This window comes from Octodon degus, unplaced genomic scaffold, assembly GCF_000260255.1.
Source record: "Octodon degus isolate 3935 unplaced genomic scaffold, OctDeg1.0 scaffold00014, whole genome shotgun sequence".
Taxonomy (NCBI): domain Eukaryota; kingdom Metazoa; phylum Chordata; class Mammalia; order Rodentia; family Octodontidae; genus Octodon; species Octodon degus.
The window spans coordinates 2,166,155-2,187,343 of record NW_004524590.1 but is presented as its reverse complement, the minus strand read 5'-3'; the positions used below and the strand labels follow the sequence as shown (position 1 = coordinate 2,187,343).

The 21,189-nt window shown below is 46.5% G+C and overlaps 1 protein-coding gene across 4 annotated transcripts in view; it reads right to left on the bottom strand.

The window, feature by feature from the left end:
• Iws1 (IWS1, SUPT6H interacting protein) overlaps window positions 1-13,518 on the bottom strand; it is a 43,101-nt gene extending 29,583 nt beyond the window's left edge. For 2 of the 4 annotated variants that reach the window (XM_004626321.2, XM_023709716.1), the window contains exons 1-2: window positions 12,911-13,514; window positions 10,783-10,898 (exon numbers count right to left, since the gene is read on the bottom strand). In XM_004626321.2, the coding sequence (XP_004626378.1) occupies window positions 10,783-10,898; window positions 12,911-12,944 (150 nt within the window). In that variant the 5' untranslated portion in view covers window positions 12,945-13,514. Of the gene's footprint in view, window positions 1-10,782; window positions 10,899-12,910 lie in introns of all 4 variants that reach the window. The other 2 variants (XR_002820015.1, XM_023709717.1) reach the window with 2 other exon arrangements.
• Between the last annotated feature and the right edge of the window lie 7,671 nt (window positions 13,519-21,189).

Sequence of the window (21,189 nt, the reverse complement as noted above, 5' to 3'; positions counted from 1 at the left end):
TCTCAACAGGGAAAGGAGGAGCTGCTACTTCCTGAGCATCTGTTAAGTGCTCCTAATGTTTTGCACTCTGCTATGTTCATCTGTTCCTCACATTACTTCTCATGTAAGAAAACTGGCTTGGCACTGCCACAGCTACACACCTTGCACTTCTGAAACAAAAGCCTAGTTGTGGGGACAACATGATTACTCTAACTAGCCCACAATGTAACCTGATACAACTACCATGAAAACATGCACTAGGACACAAACTTTTTTTGGCAGAACCGGGGACTGAACTCAGGTCCAAGTGCTTAGTCTACTAAGCCAACTCCCCTACCCCCCCCTTTTTTTTTCAGGCATAAACTTAACATACACTAACTATGTGAAAATACAGAAAAGGTACACAAAATTAAACATACCAAAATACTAATGAATTTTGAAGAGTCGGAGTCTTTAGTAACATAAACGCCCACGGCTGTGCTATCTGTGAACAGTAAAGTAATGAGAGAAAACACCTGGAATGTGTTTTCACAAAACTGATTCTTCAACTTCCCTGGGCTCACGTAAAGACTAACTGCTGTGTTTACAACTCTAAAGACAGCATTCGCAAGCCTACAAAGCAAAAAAGCTTTTTAATATTTTATTACCACAACATGGCATGCCAAAGAAACATTAACTGCTGTATCAATTAACCGAAATATGAACTTGCCCAAATCATAAACATTTTGAAATCCCCAGGGGCATTCTTCGGGCGTTCTCACTGGCTATTTAGCATGGTCCTAGATTCCCGGCCACACCCTACCATCGCAGGGAAAGTGGTGTTCACCTGTTAAAGGTGACACTGGCATCCAAGAGAGACAACACAGAATCTTGCCAGCATAGTACAATCCATATGCTCCTTAAAGTTCAGCCATATTTCCTAACTTAAAAGAATGTAGATAAAAATTTATCTAGAATGTAAGTCCTTAAGAACACAGGTAAGGGCTGGGGAAATAGCTCAGTAGAAAAAAAAAAAGAACACAGGTAATATTGAGTTTATTTTCTTCCCTGAGGTATCTCTAGAGCACAGAACGGACTCCAGTCACACAATTCACAACAAAGTACTTAAGGAATGGAGAATAAAGGAGTTAAGTGAGAGAGTAACATAAACTGAGCATTAATTCGGCAAGCATTTGTTTACCGCCTAGTGTGCGAGGGACTAGCCACCAAGGCTAGTGTGCTGCTTCGTGTCTGATGCTGTCTAATGAGAAACCAGGCAAACAGAACACAATCCCACTGACACAGTGATAGTGTGCGCTATTATGAAAGTACACACACAGCATTTCGAAAACCTATAAAAAAGGAATGCATTTATGAAACTGAGTCATAAGGTGTGAAGACAACAGGAGTCCGCTTAGTTTGTGATGACCACGTAATTACGGGACAGAGCATAAAGGAACCACATGAAAGTGAGATGGAACGTGCAAGCTGGCCTTTGGACAGCGTTTCATGACACACGCATCACTTAACTTGTTTATGTCAACTTATCTTAGCAGCAAACGGAAATCATCTCTGGTTAGGTTCAGAAACAAGAACAATCTTCAGAACCAAAGGGAGACGAATGACTAACAGTCCAGAGAAGACAAGCAGCACAGAGAACTTAGAAATGGGAGCTCCAGGCTCTTCTCACTAGAGCACCATCAATAGCACGACTCAGTTCTAATCCTGTTATTTCAGTGTCTAAAATCTAACCTCACTGGACAAGGCTCCTAGACCCTTCTATCACCTTCTATCACCCTCTATCCTGGATTTCCTGACACACAACCTACGCACTGCGAGACAGCAGAAAGTACAAGGACATTACATATGGAAACAATTGTAAACCTTAGGACTTCCACCAACTTTAAAGGGCTAGCCAAGACTCAAGATAGAGGATAACTAGCCAGTGATGCAGAATTTGGGAAAAGTATGTTAGAAATTATACAGTTACTTCAAAATTATAATATTCAAAAGTTTCAGGCCACTTTTGGCAATTAAATTGTAAATTTGGAATACAACTTTTTAGAAGTCAGATTAAGTACAACATATAATGGAAAGCACTACTGAGACCCAGAGCTACAGCTCAGCGCCACAATACCCGCCTGGCAAGCAAAAGGTCCGGAGTTCCATTCCCGCTACCAAGAACAGACGTGCAACGAAATGGTCTATATATTCTTAATAATGAAAGAAACACTCTGGTTGCCATTGCCTGGATACCTGAGCACAAGAGGATCCTGGAAGGATTCAGAAATGTCTGTAATGCCTCATACCTGTTAGTAACATTTCACATGAAAGTTATACAGAACTACTGTTTACCCATCATAAGGAAAAAACCTTGTTTACTTCAGCATACAATTGTTTGTGGAACAGGGCCACAATACACACAGAAATAACTGACATTCTTAAACAGAAAACCAAATACTAAAACTGTGGTAAGGCAAACATTAAATTGTATATTTCAAAGTAGTATATCATCAAATTGAAAAATTGCCGAACAATAAGACACTTGTTCTCACCCATCAGAAGGGTCAAACTCAAAACAACAGAAACTGTTTACCTGTACCATTATAAACCAGTAAAACACCACACAGTAAATTACACAGCGAATTCCCTGAAGAAATAACTAGAGAATTTTGAAAACCATGTTACACTGCACCCCATGTCCAGAAGATTCTAACTGAAATCCCCTTACTAGAATTTGTCCATGCAAACCAGGTGAACTGGTACAGGACAGAGCGTGAGGGGCTGGGAACGTACCCCAGGGGCAATGCTCTGGCCTGGCAGCATGAAACCTTGGCGGCAACCCAAAATAAATACAAGTTTAAAAAGGGAAGGTAGAGTCTGAGAAAAGCAGCAATAAAGCAACGCAGGGCTGCTGGTCACAGAGGTTCTTGGGCAGCTGCTCCAGGAGCTCCCTCTTACAAGCATCCACGCTGCACGGAAGCCACACATGGTGCAAGACAGTCCTGATGTGGACTGGGAAGACACGCTGCACAACGCATGCGTAAGACTTTATAAAAGTCAAGTCTCGCTACCTCTCCAGACTCATTCCCCGGCTCACCAACATCAATGCAAGACGACCAGAGCTCCCACACTTCAGCAGGCCCAGCAATCTCTTGGGGAGCTTCGGTGAAAGCGTCACACATCCGGGTAACGATTTCATTAGCTATGGGGAATGGGTCAAAGAATTTTCATCCTGACAAGTGATCTACAAATTGGCTGCATTAAAGGTCCTTCTCCAGCCATCTGGAAGCGCTGACTTCAGTCAGCTTCATCCGCACACTTACACAGGTTGTTCCTGCTGCCTACATGCACTGAGCTGTACCTTGTCGTTTCTGTATCTTTAAACCTGGCAAAATTGCTCCTCTCCTGAAGCCCCTTCTTTCTCTCTAGATGCAGCAGAATCCAAGCACACAGCCAAGAACACAAACTTTAGTCAGAAAGGCCTGGAGTCCAAACTCAAGCTCTCCTACTTGCTATTGTGTGACGGGTGGAAATTTCCTCCGTCCCTCAAAGGTGGTGCAGTCAGGGCCAGGGTTACACCTCAGAGGGCTGCTCTGCAAAGGAGGTGCCTGCAAGGCAGGAACAGATACCATTGACTGCAGAGCACCCACTGTGAAGGCCTCAGCTTGGCCTCCTCCACGAGGGCTGCGCATCAGCCACCCCGCCTTCACATACCTCTGCTTCCCGGGAAGCTGCCTGGTCCCATGTTTATCTGCAGCACACACTCTGACCTCTGAGATCACAAACAATTTTTAAAATGTTCCCCCTCCCCACAGAAGAAACCAAAATGCCTTTCCTAAAAGGAGAAAGAAATCCCATAAGCAACCCTGAACAGAAAGTGTGATTCCTAACACAAGGAAAAGTACAAACGGAATCAAAAGAACTAGAAAGGAAGATGGCACACAAGGACAGAAATGGCCAGGAGCTCTTGTGGTTGGTGACACAAACCCCACAGAGACACATTCTCTCCTGAGAGCTCCACAGGGGCCAACTGCCACCTTTACTCAACTCTGTGAGGTGGGAGGCGGCTTTCGCCAGCACCAGCTAGAGGGCGGGCTGGCCTGCTGGGTCCCGCCTGCAGCTAGAAACAGCCGGAGCCAAGTTTCAAATAACCTTCCTCAGCATGGCCTCCGCTCAACGGGACCCCCAGGAGAACGCATACACTGTTTGCTCCTACAGCTGAAACTTGCAGGTACCTAGATTTTAACATACGTACTTCTTTAGTATGTTTTCTATGAAAGAGAAAATAGCTGACCAAAACCCAAGAAAAGTTACAATTGGTAACTAGTCACAAGTGGGTCAGATTTGGGGGCCATCCCTCCCTGTGACACTCTAAATTGTTTTATTAAAAAATTGGCTTTCGGCCAAGAGGAGGCTAAGGTGCAACTTTCTTCGGTCGTCCCGAATCCGGGTTCATCTAACACCAGCCATCTCTAGCATGCCGCCCAAGTTCAGCCCCGATGAAATTAAAGTCATGTACCTGAGGTGCACCGGTGGCGAATTTGGCGCCACGTCTGCCCTGGCCCCCAAGATCAGTCCCTTGGGTCTGTCTCCAAAAAAAGTGGGGGATGACATTGCCAAGGCAACTGGTGACTGGAAGGGCCTGCGGATCACGGTGAAACTGACCAGAAAAGACAGGCTCAGACTGAGGCGGTGCCTTCTGCCTCTGCCCTGATCATCAAAGCTCTCAAGGAGCCGCCAAGAAACAAAAAAAGAAGCAGAAGAACACTAAACACAGCGGAAATACCACTTTTGATGAGACTGTCAACATTGCCCGACAGATGCGGCACCGGTCTTTAGCCAGAGAACTTTCCGGAACCATTAAGGAGATCCTGAGGACTGCCCAGTCTGTGGGCTGCAATATGGACAGTCGGCACCCTCATGACATCATAGATGACTTCAACAATGGCGTTGTCCAGTGTCTAGCTAGCTAAGAAGCATAATAAAATATACCAATAAAGGATGATCTGACAACTAGCAAAGAAAAAGAAAAAGGAAAGCTAGTCGTCTCTGCAGCTGACGGTACACTTGCCTTTTGATGCTAGTCTTTCTGGAAGAACCTTGAATGCCCAGGGACTTTCCAACCCTGCTGCTCATACTCCTCAGTCCTCTCCTGATCACTTTAGAATCAGGACTGCCAGGGACCGGGATGCACCAGAGCACACGCACCCAGGAGTACATGTAGCCATCTCATACCACTCCCAGGTAGGGTTCCATTCTGGTGTCAAATGTTGACAACAGGAGGACTGACTTTCTAATCAAAAGCACTGCTAACAAGGCCAAGGTACTGGCTTTATGGTACTGCTCATTGAAGCCGAATTTGGGATGCACCGTGGAAGGCTCACAGCACAGCTTGACTCATGGGACGTGTTCACTGAATCTCATCTGGACTTCCACAGCCCTAAGACATTCCTGACACGTCTCCCATCACTTCTGTTATTCGCTGCCACAGACTCTCATTGCTTGGATTGGGATGTGGAATTGTAAACTGGAGAAACACAAAGTGTACCTAAGGTTCCACAAGTCTCAATATTGTCTAAAATACAAGCCTGTGAACATGGAGAAAAAAAAAGAGAGAAAATTCAAGTAGGATCTGGAGTCACATTACTTTTCGTGGGAGGCCCTAAAGCCAGGGCTGCCCTTACGTTAGGCTACATCCTTCCAGGGCCGCATCCTGCCTCACAGCCACAACTGAATAGCCTGCACCTGTCAACTAATGCCAAGAAATCTTCCATGGTTCCCAATGTTCTTTGAAAACAATTTCAAAACTGCACTGCCATTCTTACAACCACTTCTTTGTATTTTAATCACCTGCTTTCTATATTGCTGAATGCTTCCTGTTTCCTTCTTATCCCTACTAGTGTACACTTCAGTGTCCTTATCAGAATGGGGGCCCTGGCTCCTCACCCGAGCGCTGGCAAGCAACGTGCAGAGGTCATTCTGAATTGGCAGTGAGAGGGGCAGACGTGTTACTATCATCTCGTCTCCCGCCCAGGGAACCGAAATGCAACATACCCGCTCACACAGGGATGTTCAGGCATCTCAGCCGGCCTGGAAGAACGCCATGTTTGGGGCAACACGACCCCCTCTGTGAGCCAAGGACAGGGCCCAGAGAGCCGACCGACGCGCGCACAGACAGGAGACCCAGGGCTGAAAGAACTCAGTAGGCCCGGCAGACTGTGGTAACAGACAAAGGATGTGGGTCCCAAGGAGAGTTGAAAAGGTGACCACAAAAAGGTCTGGCCAAGAAGCAAGAAAGAAACGTGAAGGCCAACAAAGACTTGCGGCACCACTGCGCGTCAAGATCTACAGCCTGCTCCCCAGCGAAACAACGAGACAGCATGAAAGCGACCATCTGCGAGTGGTCCTAAGGGCAAAAAGAAAGTAAAGAAACGTCTGTAAAATTTTGGCGAGAGGTGAGAGCCAGTTTCTGGCACCTGAACCAAGATTACTGTCTCCTCCCAGTCTCAGAGCTGGCTCAGCAAGACAGACCTTTGACTGCTCCTGAAGTCAAAACACAGGCCTCCTCCTGCCCCTACTTTAAGCCTGACTCTTCTTTTTTTTTTTTTTTTGGCGGAACTGGGGATTGAACTCAGGCCCTTGCGCTTGCCAGGGAAGCGCTTATTCCACTGAACCACCTCCCCGGCCCCAAGTGGTTTTTTTTTTTTTTTTCTCCGAATGCCTTCAAGGCATGAGTGGCTGGCTTGTGTTGTGGGGATCGAACCACAGCAACCTGAGCCTGACTGCTTTGTTGAAGCAGCCACCTAAAGAACTGAGCTAAGGGGCAGGCCCCCCTGACTCTTCTTTCCTGGGAGAGCTAGATAGATGTTCTGTCCTCAGATGTCCAAGTCCTGGGCAAGTGGATCTGAGAAGCGGGCGCTCCCAGCTCCGGGCTATCCCTTATTCAAGGCAATGGGGCTCTACTGAGAACAAGGTAAGTGCCTCACCCTGAACATACAAGGGCTCTTGTCCCCAGCCTTGGCTGGTGAGACCACACCACAACAGCTGCCACCTCGTTCCCACTTCCACCAAGCAGCTTCTAGCGTGGTGCTATCACGGAGCAGAAACTTGCCACTTCCTTGAGCCCAGGCTAAGAGATCTTGCCTGGAGAAAAGAGATCCTAGGCAGAAAGCTCGTAATCTCTCCTCAAAGAGTATGACTTCACTAGGAAGCAGAATGGGGAAGCTGTGGAGGAAAGCGTCTGCGAAGGGACTCTAGACACACACCGAACTATAGGTCAGTTAGTGTGCAGGAAAGAACCAAGGACTAAGACAGCTGGGAGTGTCATCTTGGGGCGAGACTGCCTGCCAAACACTGTTCTCAGCCACCATTTCTTCAAAGCCACTACAACCTGATGGGATTAACATGCACAACAATTTGTTCCCAGGTGCTGTAGCACAACTAAGGAGGAACACTTAACCACAGGAAGCAAGGAGCTTACTCCGTTATGGTTTGTGTCTAGGTGTCCCCCCAAAGCCTCATGTAGGCATGGGGTGTACCTCTAGAGTTTGTGATTGACTCATGATCCACTGGGATTATGTGTGTGAGTGCTGCTGAGATTATGGGTATGAGTGCTGCTGAGATTATGGGTGTGAGTGCTGTTGGGATTATGGGTGTGAGTGCTGCTGGAATTACAGGTATGAGTAGTACTCCCAGCAACTTCAGGGAGACAGACTTATTCCCTGTAGCCACTGTTGCTCCTCCCTTCTGCTCTTGCTGTTTTGCTGCCTTCTGCCACCATGAGCTGCTGCCCTCTGCCATGTGCCAGTCTGCCTTGGAGTCAGCTGAGTATGGACTGAAACCTCCAGTAATGGTGATCTTAATAAACCTTCCTTCACTTCTTTCATTTTGAGTGTCAGGTATTTGTCCCAGCAAGGAGAGAAGAGCAACTGAGACACTCCCAAAAGAAAGAAGAAACAGTACCTCACCCTGCTACAGACTGCTATGTAGGAGGGCCTAGAACAGACTTTTTTGTTTCTTGTCATTATCCCTAAACAATACAATGTTACAACTACTTATACAGCCTTTTCATTGTAGCACAGGCATCTGCGGCCGAGAGTATGCCTAAAATGACACAGGAGAGTGCCACAGGCCACAGGCAAGTACCATGCCATTTCAACTAGTTCAGTTTGTGGTGCTGAGGCTCTAGCCCACGTGTGTGTGCATTCCACCACTAAATGACAGCCCCACCCCTTCCAGGGGCCACAGCACCCTAACCTCCCACAGCCCCCAGGCTCGGGGGCAGAGTCCTAGAGCCGAGCCCCTTGCACACAGAGGGAGAAGCAGAATGATGCTGCTGCTGCACCATGCAGGCACTGAAAACAGTCACTGAGATTCCTTAATGGCATGAAGAAATACTGAAGGTACAATCTGAGGTCCAGACACAAAATATACGTAGCAAAGTCTCAAGTAACTCAAAATACATACTTTACACACATGGGAAGAATTAAGTGCAGAAGAAATAACATTAAAGGTTAACAGTCATTTCTAAGGGGCTGGGGAGATGGCTCAGTAGGATAAGCGCTTGACTGGCAAACTCAAGGATCTGAGTTCAACCCCCAGTTACACACACACACAAAATAAATAAATAAATAAATAGTCATTTCTGTAATAGTGATATGTCAATTTTAACTTTCTTTAAATTCTTATATGAATGTTCAACAACATGAACATTTACTAAGAATCCAGTCTCCTCACAAAACAAGGCTGCTTGAATGGCTGGTTAATGTATAACCAGCAAGAAACCACGAACCGTACTGATCAATCTAACACTGTTTCCAATGTGGAAACAAAACATCACATACCCAATGTACCATAACGTTACATTATCAAATAATTATCACTAATATCTCAGAGCTTAGCCTAAAGATCCAAGCCTGGCCTCTCCATCCCTTACTGACTCCGCTCTAGCCGGGCTCACTCCTCGGTGCTTGCTGCGGTCTGGGTCTAAAGCGTCCTCCCAGAGACCAACAGGCTCAGAGGAGGGCTCCTGAAGCTCACAGCGGACCTGAGGGTTAATCCCTTGATAAGCCTGCAACTGAAAGGCCTGAGAGCTGACAGAACCCAGCGGGCCTACGTGCAGGGACTGAATTGGACTGAATCGCAGGATGTGGCCCTGGGGCTCCACCTGGTCCCTGACCCCATCGTTTCCTCTCTCCCCTTAGTTGCCAGGAGGAAAGGTTTTCCTCCACCATGATGCTTCTGCATCACCACAGGCCTAACGGCAGTGGAGCTAGCACACCATGACTGAAACCTCTGAAACTGTAAGGGAAAGCCTTTTCTTCTTTAAACTGTTTTTCTTTGGTCGCAGTGATGAAAAGCTGACTAATACAGTGCCCTTGGACTTCAAGCACCTCCCACCTTGGGGCCCCAGCCTGGAATGCCCTTCCCCACACTTGCCGTGAAGCTATCCTGCTTCCCCTTCCAGCCATGGCTCCAGTGCCACATTCTTAACAGGCCTATGAGGACTTCCCAGCTCAGTGGTCAAGCCCCCCTTCATCCTGGCACCTGACCACCTTCATGCTCTTCTTCTCAGTGGTGCTACTGGGGATTAAAACCAGGGCCTCGAACAAGCCAGACAGGTGGCTCTACCTCTGAGATGCAGCCCAGCCATCTAATTTTCTTCTTTATCCACAGCATCTGTCACCTTCTAACAAACTATAATCTTCTAAATATATGTATATTGTCTTATTGTCTTTCTCCTCCCACTAGAAATAAGCCTAAGGAAAACATTTTTGACTTTTAGTACCAAGAGCCCAGGCATTATAAGTGCTCAGTAAGTAGAGGATGAATGTTAAATACCTACTAATGCAAACGTGCAAATGTGCAAATGACACGAGAGAATTCTACCTAAACCTGGACAATTTTCTGGCAATGTGCAATCAAGCAAAATATGATACACAGAATGTTCTTAGAAAATCTGTCCATCTTTCTTATTCACTTAAATTTGTGTCTACTAAAAATTCAAGTTAAAATTGGACATAAATAAAAATTGATTTTATTTTTCACTAACAACGTAAAGGCAAAAAAACAATGTGAAGGGGAGGCTGTATAACTAGGAAGGCAAACTAAGTTTTTAAAATACTGATATATTAGGTCACAAATATTAAAATGTATAAGATCTACTCTGCAATTCTAAACAAAAGCAAGTTTTACTTGCTTTACTATATGCAGCGTAACAGTTCCAACAAGAAGGCTTACTTGATGTAAAGTCTGAGGGGCAAGAACCCTATAACTTTCTAGTTCAGCTTTTCTTCATACTGCAAATGCTCACAGCCCCAATAAGGCACTATTTGGAATGGGGAAACACAGTCAAATATGACAGGCCTGGCTTTTTTATTTCTTTATGTATTTGGTACAGTGTCTGACTACGCAACTCGGACTCGTAGTGAGCCACCAGTTTTCAGCCTCCCCAGTGCTGGGATTACAAGAGTGCACCACAATGCCCCGACACAGCATGTGGTGCAGGATTGAACCCTGGTCCCTGCGCTTTCCTAAGCAGGCAATTAGTCTGCTGAACTATCTCACTGGTCCTTATTTTCAAAAGGTATAGTTAAAAACAGGCCAGTACTTGAAATTCTACCCAACTGAACTTCTTTACCTGTGATTTCATTAGTAACCAGACCATCCTGTTCATTCTATAAGCAATTTTTCGATTACAATCTCCTTTACTTAAGTATTAAAATGTAAACCCTGCAATAAGGACTCTGTAACACCTAACTAAAAAGGCCTCATGAGAAATGGAAGGGAAGAGCTCCCCCAAAGATGCTGCCTAGACAATACCTCTGAATGCCGGTCCACGCTTCCAGTGTCCGAGCCGGAATGCTGCTCGTTTATGTCATCCTCACCATCTGACCCTGAATCCCGCTCATCCTGTACTGGGGTGGCACCACCATCATCTGCTCAGAAACAAAAACAACTGGTGAAATGAACATCAGAGCAAAGGTTACACTGACAAAGGATAAATGATACTAATATTTTGAACAAAATATCCATGCAAATATCAACAATTATTAACAATGTAGCAGCAAAAATACTTCTTAGAGAAATGTGAAGTTTAAGAAAGTCACTAAAGCGGGGCACGACTATAATCCCAGCACTCAGGAGGCTGAAGTAGGACTGACACAAATCCAAGGCCAGTTTGGGCTACATAACGAGTTCTAGGCCTGCTTGAACTATAGAAAGACCCTGCCTCAAAAGAAAAGGAAAAAAGAATCACTAAAAACCAAGCCTGTGACTTCTAAGTAATAGTGTGCTGATCAATTATTTCAACTCTTATGCTGCAAACCATCTTTTGGAAGGACTAGAGTTGAGACAGAGTCTTGCTATGCAGTTCAGGCTGGCCTTGAACTTGTTTATGTAGGCCAGGCTGGCCTCAAACTCACAGGGATCCTCCTGCCTCAGCCTCCACAGTGCTGGGATTAGAGGTCTGCACCACCAAGCCCAGCCTAAAACCATCTTTCCACAGCACTTTAGTTATTTCCTGTGGTCTTTCACTTTAGAGCTAATCACTAGAGCCACTGCCTAGCACATGGCACATTGTTTATGTAGAAGGCCACAAGAACTCCTGCCTGGAAACAGTGAAAACTCGTTAGAGTAGAGCACTCACTGTGTTACAAATGAGCTGCAAATATGAACTGCGACCTCACAGTGCAATACTTTAACAACATGAACTAAAACTGGGATTTAGGGCAGTTTAAGGCTGAAGTAAGACTCGGTGAGACACTTAAAAATGTTTGACTTCAACTTTCTGTTATTTCATAACCTATGTATTATATTACAAGTAATCATTTTTAAAGTAATTTAAAACATAAACGAGTTTTTAAAACTTTTTTTTTTTAAGTTTAATGCAGGGTCTCACTACGTAGATCAGACTTATAGTGATTCTCCTGTTTTCAGCTTCCTGAGTGCTGGGATTACAGGCTTGCCCAGTCTCAATCTGTCAACCAGCTAGCCTGGGGGCGGGGCCGGCAGGGCAGGCCAGGGATCCAACCTCGGACCCCTGCTTCTGTCTAAACTGGCGCTTCAATCCGCTGAGCTATCAGGCCCGCCCTAAAACTTGAAAATATTACAAAAAAGCTTTACGCAAAACAGCAGTACACGACTGAGAGTCTTTAGCAGTCGATTTTCATTTGCTGTCATGATAAGGAATGGACGTAAACTCAAGAAAGCGGTAACACCTTAAGCAGTAACTTCTCAAGGCCTTTGATACAGAACACCCAAATGGAACAAGGGCACGAAGCGAAGGCGAACAGCCCATTTCCCCGCCCTAGGTCCTGTCCCCCCGGGCGACCTGACACTGAGCCCGCAGTGTGCACTTGGACAATCAAGAAGAGCAAACTTCAATGAGAAAAAGCAACGACCTCGGGGGAAGGAAAGGCACAAGCACCACCAACACGCGCCAGAGGTGCGCCCTTTATTTATGCACGGGGCCGCGGTGATAGCCCGGCGGCATGAGCGCCTGCCGGACAAGTGCAAGGTCCTGAGTTCGATCCCCGGGCCCGCAAAACAAAACAACAAAGATCCCCAACCCCTGGTCAACATTTCTTCGGATTCTCGACAAACTGAACGCCAGGAGACGCACCGCCTCGCCCGGCCGCGCTCTGCGCACTGCGCGGGGTCTGCGGCCCGGCCGGCCCGCTCCCTCTCCCGCTCCCTCTCCCGCTCGCCCTCTCCCGCTCGCCCTCTCCCGCTCGCCCTCTCCCGCTCGCCCTCTCCCGCTCCCTCTCCCGCTCTCCCTCTCCCGCTCTCCCTCTCCCGCTCGCTCTCTCCCACCCCGGCTCCCTCTCCTTCTCCCGCACTCCCGCTCCGAGGGTGCCGCGGAGACCGCAGCTAGCCGGCCCGCCCCCCGGGTGCAGCTCCCAGGAGGGAGCGCTCGCCCGCTCCCGGCCCGTCCCCCGCGCCAACCCACCTGACTGGTCGCCGCCGTAGTACTCGGAGTCCATGGCAGGCGGGCTCTCCGCGGGGAGTGTCCGCGCCCCGCGCCGCCCCCGTCACCTGCTTCCTGCTGGTGTGACCTCCGATGGCGCGGCTCAGTGCTCGAGGCTCCCGCCTAACCGGAGAGTTCGGAGAAGACGGAGAATAAAAAAACAGCGGCTGCAAGATTGGAGGCTTCAACCGGGAAACCGGCTCAGAAAGGGTTGCACCGAGAGGCCGGCAGGCGCGCAGGTCAATAATTACTTCCCAGAAGCACCGCTGGAGCCAAAATGGCGTCTACTCACGACCCTCAAAGGGAGGCAGTGCGCAGGCGCCGGCGTGCGTCAACGCGACCAATGAGAGGACGCGACGAAACGAGGTGAGGCGTGGCGAAGAGGGGCTGCTGGGAAACCTGAGCGGCCGGTCCGTGTTCAGCCGAGTACCTTCGCTTCGCTGAGACTTGTGCTTTCCGTGGAAAGGATGTTGAGTGCTGCCTTCAGCGTCTGCTCTTTCTTTGAGGAGCATTTGGGCTACTGTTCCGAAAAATGGAGACCCGCCAGAAGCATAGCTTACGTCATTTAGCCAAATAAACCACCGCTCCCGTCCCGCCCCTGGGCCGCGGCTTCCCCGGGCCCTGCGCTGAGCCTGCGGCGCTGCGACGCGTCGCTACGGGGACTGCTCGAAAGCGCGCTTTGCAGGGCGTTTTACTTGCCTTCTTTGTAAAATAATCTCCGAAGTAAGAACCCATTTGATCACAGTAAGTACAGATCTTTACCTCCGGAAGTACGCCCGGGTGAAGCCTTGAGATTAATCTTGCACTTTACCCTGGAGAGCCCTGTGCTCCGGAAAGTAGGGGGGTTAGGAAACCTCGCTTGTTTGTGTCCCTGGATTGGCTCACTGTGAAAAACCATCCCTCTGCAAATGGCTTAGGTGAAACATAACTCACGAGGCCAGTCGAAGACCTTCCGCGCCCCTTTTGTGTGAGTGTTGATAAGGCCAGTCACGGACGCAAAATGATGCCAATTGCGAATCATCCCACCTTCTGCCCCTGCAAAAGTGTGAGGCCAAACATCCTGCCAAAACACTGGCCATATCTGGGTTACCATCCTATTGTAATAAATTGAATAAAACTCATTTTCTTGTTTTTTTTTTGTCTTGGTTAAAAAGAGCATTTTTGCCTTTTGATCAGAAGTGGGCCTGTGAAGATGTACACAAAGATCTTTCAGGGGCTGTAGACTTGCACAAATAGGCCTTTGTTGCCACTGCAGATCTAAGACCCCTTTGTAGGCAGTTGGAATATCCTAGTGGTCCCGGTTCTGGTTTCCTGAAAAGGACTCGTGAAGGGAAGGAAAGGGGAGGGGCAACTTCTCTGGAAATTACCCTTTTTTTTTTTTTTGCAAAAGTGTCGATGCGGATTCCTTCCTTGGCACAGTAGCAACAGCTTTGAAATCCAGTTTACCCCGTCCCACTGTGGGAATGGCCTTTCAGGCCATCTTGAGCCTGGAAGAGCGAAGAATTCGCAATGTGTGGAACCAGAGGTGCAAAATTAAGTTTCAGCTTTGTTACATTTGACAGCAGAGATCCAGGGATCTAAACTCTCTTCTAAAGAGTCAGTGAGATTACACCTATGTGAACAGGGCAGAACAAATAGGAAAGTTGAGGAAGAAGGGAACCCAGTGCAAAACCAGCCTGTAATGCCTTGGAGTTTCATGAGAGATAAAAGACTAACAGACACAAACTGATGGGGTTATGTAGACAATGCGACTGCAAAGAGACGACTACTAAATTTTAACATCAAGTAGCCGTCCTGATGTCTTGGAGAATGGAGGGATGAATGTAGACTGATCATACAGTAATGTTCTGAGGCTGCAAAGAGCACCAGATCTAGTTTTTACACCAAGGAAGCTGACAGTTTAGTGAAACAGGATGCTTCTTTCAAATAAACATAGATGGAGTTAGAGAAGCATGCTCCAGGAGAGTGCCCCAGAGCTCCTCTCCGCCAACAGACGGGTAGAAAACTACTTGAGCAGCATAGATGTGCTTTTCTGGTCCTGCATGCCTTCTGTTTCGAGGACTGACATCACTCCTCCCTTAGGCTTCACTCTATTCCCAGCACAACTGGCATACAGTGATGGAGGTGAGGAGCCCAGGAGGCGCCATCCCACAGTGATACTGAGTGAGGACAGAGAAGAGGCCAGCTTGTGGCACTTCAGAACTCTTAATATAGCTCAGCGGATGAAAGCACCTGCAAGCAGGTGCGGGGCTGTGGGTTCGAAACCTGGGTCTGCCGTGCCAGCCCAGCCCCCGGGGTGCACTGAACTGGCATTTGAGACTGGGCGTGGTGACATGGGCCTGAAATCACAGCTCTTGGGAGGCTGTAAAAGGTGGATCACTATGAGTCCAATCTAGTAGCGAGACCCTGAACACCCTGTAGGCCCTTTCCTAAAAAATAAAAATAAAAGAATTTTCCTATAACTGATAACCCAGAGATACAGAGTTCTTAAGTGAGTTTAAGGTTTTTTCAGCTGGCTTCTTAGGACACTGTGACCTGCTGAACGTGTCTGGAAGTGAAGGGTCACACCTTGTAGCCATCAGCCTGGCACTTCCTGAGCTACAGACTAGGTCCCAAATTCTTGGCTAAGTGAGCTTGGTGGTCTAGGACAAGCTACCAGCTTCCTGTGAGTCTCAGTTGCCCTGTGTCAAATAGAGGGACTGACTCATGTTAGGGCCTCTCAGTTTCATTATTCCAAGTCGGAGAAACCAAGTCTCCAAGTCCGGGCCAGCTTTCTGTGCTTGAACCAGTAGGGGGCCCTAGAGGGGAAGAAACAAGATCGATGGATCGCTGTCTAAAGCCTGCTGCTGCTCTGGCTTTGTGCTCTTCCTCAGCGACCCAGCTTTGTAATGCTGTGGGCCACGAGGCAAGCCTTGTCCTAGCAAGTTTGTTTGTAATTGTTGGAAAATGGGAATCCACTGGAAAGCCCAGGTACAATGGATAATGAATCATAAAGAATTAAACATCAGTACCATGGCACACCGCAGCTATTAGCACCACGGAAGTGAACTTTTATCTACTTACATGGATGTCCAGAAAATAATGGTAAGTGAAAAAAAGTGATGGAATACTATCAATATATTAATTTTATTAATATTAAAAAACTATAAACAAAAATCCAGTATAAGAATTCCTTAAGGGACTTCCTAACAGAGACTCAAAAGCCAGAAGCCATATTTTTACGGCGTTTCAAAAATTTGACTACATAAAACTTTCAAAGACAAGAAAAAAATATGAATGTAAAAACAATACACAGTTTGCAATGTTGAAAAATAGGGTATCTTAAGTATTTTTTGCAACTCATAGAGGAGTGATGGTGAACCTTTTAGAGCTTTAAGTGATACAAATAACCTACTGCAGCGCATGTGCCATAGGCTGGCTACCACTGTTGGCATTCTCCTTACTGAATGTAGAACCCCTAGAAATCAGTGAGAGAACTAATGACTCACAATGGCAAAGGCCATGACATTTCATAGAAAAAAAACCAGCTGTAATATGCTTCAGAGATACTCATCTTAAAAGTAAAGCGTATTAAAATCACCCTGAGATAATATAGTCTACCAAAAAATGGCTTCATCAGGAAAAGAAGAAATAGGTCTAGATATTTTAATACTAAACTTGAGACATCATGTGATACAAGTTACCTTGGACCTGTGCAACTACAGGAGGTACTGGTGACCATTAGCTCCCAGGCACTTGTTAGTATGATAAGCTGCTGAATGTGTATCCGTTTTCTGAGCAAACTCTACAGAGTGACACGTACAGAGTTTACCCCCAAAGTGTATACAGACTTCAGTTCAGTCAGACTTCATTGGGAAAGCCCTGAGAAATAAAGGCCTCCTGTCAAGTGCTAGTGGAATATATTGCTGTAGCTCACCACAGAAAGCAGTATGCAGGTACTTATAAGGAATTGCTGATAGCCAGGTGTGGTGGTGATGCATGCCTGTAATCCCATCGCTGTGGAGGCTGAGCCCAGAGGTGGTGAGTTCAAGGCCAGCCTGAATTGCTAGCAAGGCTGTGTCTCAAGACAGATTACAAATGCACATAACCCAGCAACTTTATGTCAGCGAATATACAAGTGTACTTGACCACATGCAAAATTATATACCTACAAAATTATTTATTGTAGCACTATTTCTATAGCAAAGATTGAAAATAAATATCCAAACAGGAATAATCACAAAATTATATTAAAGTCATACAACAGAATGTTATGTAGCTAGAACAAAAAATAAGAGAGCTGTTTTATATGTTGTTTTGGAAAGATTTCTAAGCCGAATAGAGTGAAATACCTAAAACATAGAACAGTGTTACAGTATACCGCCTCTTGTGCAAGGGAGGTGTTATGCTTCAGATTTTAAATGTTCCCCAAAGCCCTGTATGCTGTGGGGGGTTGCCAGCCTGTGGCACCGTTGGTAGGTGGTGGCACCTTTAAGAGGTGGGGCCAGTGGGAGGAAGGTAGGCCACTGGGGGCCTGCGCTTGAGTGGGTGTGGGGTCCCTGGCCTCCCCTTCTGGGCCCTCTCCAGCCAGCACAGGGAAGCAGCTGGGTCTGCCATGAATTTCTGCCAGCATGTGGTACAGGCCTCAAGCAAGGTGCTAAGCAACCAGTAACCAGAACTTGAGACTATGAGCCAAAAATGTGTTCTTTTTTTTTTTTTTTTTTTTTTGCGGAACCGGGGATTGAACTCAGGCGCTTGCGCTTGCCAGGGAAGCACTTATTCCACTGAGCCACCTCCCTCGCCCCTGTATTCTTCTTTAAGTTACTTATTTAGATACTTTGTCACAGTGACCGAAAGCTAACACAGCAGGGGATTAAACTTGAAAATTGTATAAAAACAAAGTATCGATTATTGAAGCAAGGGAAAAAGACAAAAGAGTGAGAAGCCTTTAATTTCTTTATAGCACATACTTTGGCCCCAAATATCTTGTTTGGTTCTATTTAATTTTTTTATTATGATATTTAATTTTAGCTGTCAACGTGACTGGATTAAAGAGTGCCTAGAGATCCATGAGGCATGGCGTTGGCAGGTCTGTGAGGGTTTCTCCAGGGGAGACAGTGCAGGAAGTGGAGTGGACTGGGCGTGGAGTGGAGCTTTTGCTAGGTGAGCACCATCCAGTCGGCCCGAGGCAGAGAGAACAAGCACACAAGTAGCTGGTCTCTGCGAGCTGGGGTAGAATGTCCCGATCCCTGCAACATCAGAACTCTAGGATCTCCAGCTTTGGACTCCAGGACTGGTATCTGCCGGGTTCCAGCCCGAGTACAAACTGCTCAGTGATTATGGCCCTTATTCAACATGGCTGAACCCACAAAACAACAGCTTATCTTCCCAGAGACCACTTCTCCCTTCTTCCCTATCCTAGTCCTGGACACCTTTCCCACACACACAGGGGAGCCCCTGATCAGCTCGTTGTGTGTCACTGAACCAACCCTGAAACACTGCCCCTAGCAAAAATTCGTATAACCCCAACTTCCTTTGCCTCAGGTCAGAGGATTCCCCCATCTCTCTCAGATCCTCTCTGTCTTCAGAGTCAACAAAGACCACCCACGTGCACACACACACATACACACACACATTTCTTTTATCTCTGCTTTTCTGTCCTGCTGTTAAAACAAAAAACAAAAAACAAAAAAACCCTAACATTTTGGTGCTGTGACTTGGATAGGCTGGAAAAACCTAACAATATCATCAGCCCCTCTGTGTTCCCAGGATTTGGGTTTTAGACTAAGAATTGTGAGACTTTTGGATTTAGACTGAGCCCCTACTCCCTTCTCAGGGTCTCAAAGTTGCAGAATTGTCAGCCTCTATAATCTTGTAATCCAGTTCTAGTAATGAATCCCCTGCCATCTATTTTATCTGTCTGCCTGCCTGCCTGTCTGTCTGTCTGTCTATCTACAGATGCTGCCATCTACTCTGAAGTGTTAGAAGTCTCATGTTCTAGGCTGGGTGTTACAGTTCAGTAGCACGGAGCTGCCCAGCACGTGGCTAGCCCCTGGGTCCCATTTCCACACTGTGTAATTAAAAACAAGGGGGAGGAGCCCACATTTTCACAGTAAATACTGCCTCAGTTCTGAAGGCACGTGCAGCACGTGCCGCATATGGAGGGGGAATGGGAAAAAAATCAAAGCTACACTGCTAGTGTCTTTAAGGTCTGAAAACACCCCATATCTGGGCATTATTAAGTATGTGGGCGTGTTTATATGGACAGGTGATTAGTCAAGTGACAAAAAGATTCTTTGTTTTTGCTTTGTTTCAGTTTAGTTTTGGTTGGCGGTGAGCAGCATATCACGAAGCATAGGAGCAGGGACCACAGGTGTGTCACCCAGGGATTGTGACAGCCAGCTTGGCACCGCAGTACCAAGGTACCTGCAAATGTCCGCCTAAAAGGAGGAAGAATTTTATTTTGGATTCAGCCCATGGTTAGCTGGTTCAGTTGCTTTTAGGGCTGTAGTAAGGTGGATATATGGCAGCAGCGCTGCACGTGGTGGTGCATGCCTGTAATCCAGGCACTCAGGAGGTTGACGTGGGAGGGCTGGTGTGACTCTGAGGCAGGCTGAGCTAGATTGAGTTCAAGGCCAGCCTGAATGACATAGCGAGACACTGTATCAAGAGCAAGACAGCATAAAGAAATAGCATGACGCCAAGGCGTGGCAGAGGGACGCTGCTAGGCTTACCAGCCAGCTTACTATTTGAACTATTGTAAGTGTACAAGTGCAGTTGTTCATTGCACTCACGGTATTACGTCACCATCACCACTATCCCCTAGGTAACTTATTTTACTTTCTTTCACAATTAATTTGCATATTTTAGATATTTCTTGTAAGTAGAAGCATGCAATATTTGTCCTTTTTTGACTGACTTAATTCCCTTAGCATATTTTCGGAGTTCTTCCACATCGTAGTATCTGTCAGAGTTTTATTCATTTTTTGAATGATATTCTATTAGATGCTTATATATACTATGCTTATTCATTTATCTTTTTTTGTGTATGGTACCAGGAATCGAACTCAGGCCCTTCCACTTGCCAGGCAAGCACTTATTCTACTAAGCCTTCCCCCCAGCCCCAACAATTGACAAAGGTGGCAATACTATTTGATGAGGGCAAAAGCAGTTACATCAACAGATGATGCCAGGAAAACTGAATCTCCACATAGCAAAGAATGAACTCAGACCCTTATCCCATATACAAATACTAACTAAAAAATTTTAAAAAGACCTAAATTTAGGAAAGAAACTGTTATGGTTTGCGTCTAGATGTCCCTCAAAAGCCTCCTGCAGTCATGGGTGTGGGCTCCTAGGGTTTGTAGTTGATTCACAGTCCAGCGCTGGGACTGTGGGTGTGAGTGCTACACCCGCCCTGGGGCAGGGAGCCTGCATACAATACAAGGGAGGGGAAGGGGCTTGCTCTTCCTCCCTCCTGCTTTGGTTGCTTCTGCTGTGTTCTGCCTCCATGAGTGACTGTCCCTCTGCCACATCATTCTGCCTTGGAGCCTGCTGAGTATGGACCGAAACTGCTACAAGCTGTGAGCTAAATAAACCTTCCCTTTATGTAGGTATCAGGTATTTTGTCTCAGCAATGAAAGAAAAGTAAAGGCAAGCTATAAAACTGTAAGAAGAAAACATAGGTATGTATCTGCATGACACTGAAATTTGTAATCTTTTTTGTTTCCCCTCCTGTCCCCTCCCATCCCCTCATCCCCTCCCCTCACTTCCGCTCCCCTCCCCTCACTTCCCTTCCCTTCTGTTCTTTTCCTTTAGGACAAGATGTCTCTATGTAGTCCAGACCAGCCTTGAGCTCACCATGAAACTCAGGCTGACCTCAGACTCACGCGATTCCTCCTGACTCAGCCTCTCCAGTGCTGGGATTACAGGCATGTGCCACCATACCTGGTCCTGCAATGGTTTCTTAAACATGGTATCAAAAACATAGGCAAAAATACTTGAACCTTATCAAAATAAAAAAAATTCTGTGAATCAAGGAAGGGCTATCATGAGAGTAAAGAAACCGCCAAAATGGGAAAGTTCTTACACAAATTATATATCTGATGAAGAACATATGAAGACCTCCTCAATCTCAATAAGAAGATAACAACCCAGTTAAGAAATGGGCAAAACACTTCAATAGGCACTTCTCAGAAAAGATAAATACCAATAAACATACGAAAAGATACTCATCTTCATGGGTCATTATGGCTATGCAAACAAAAACCACAATGGGATAC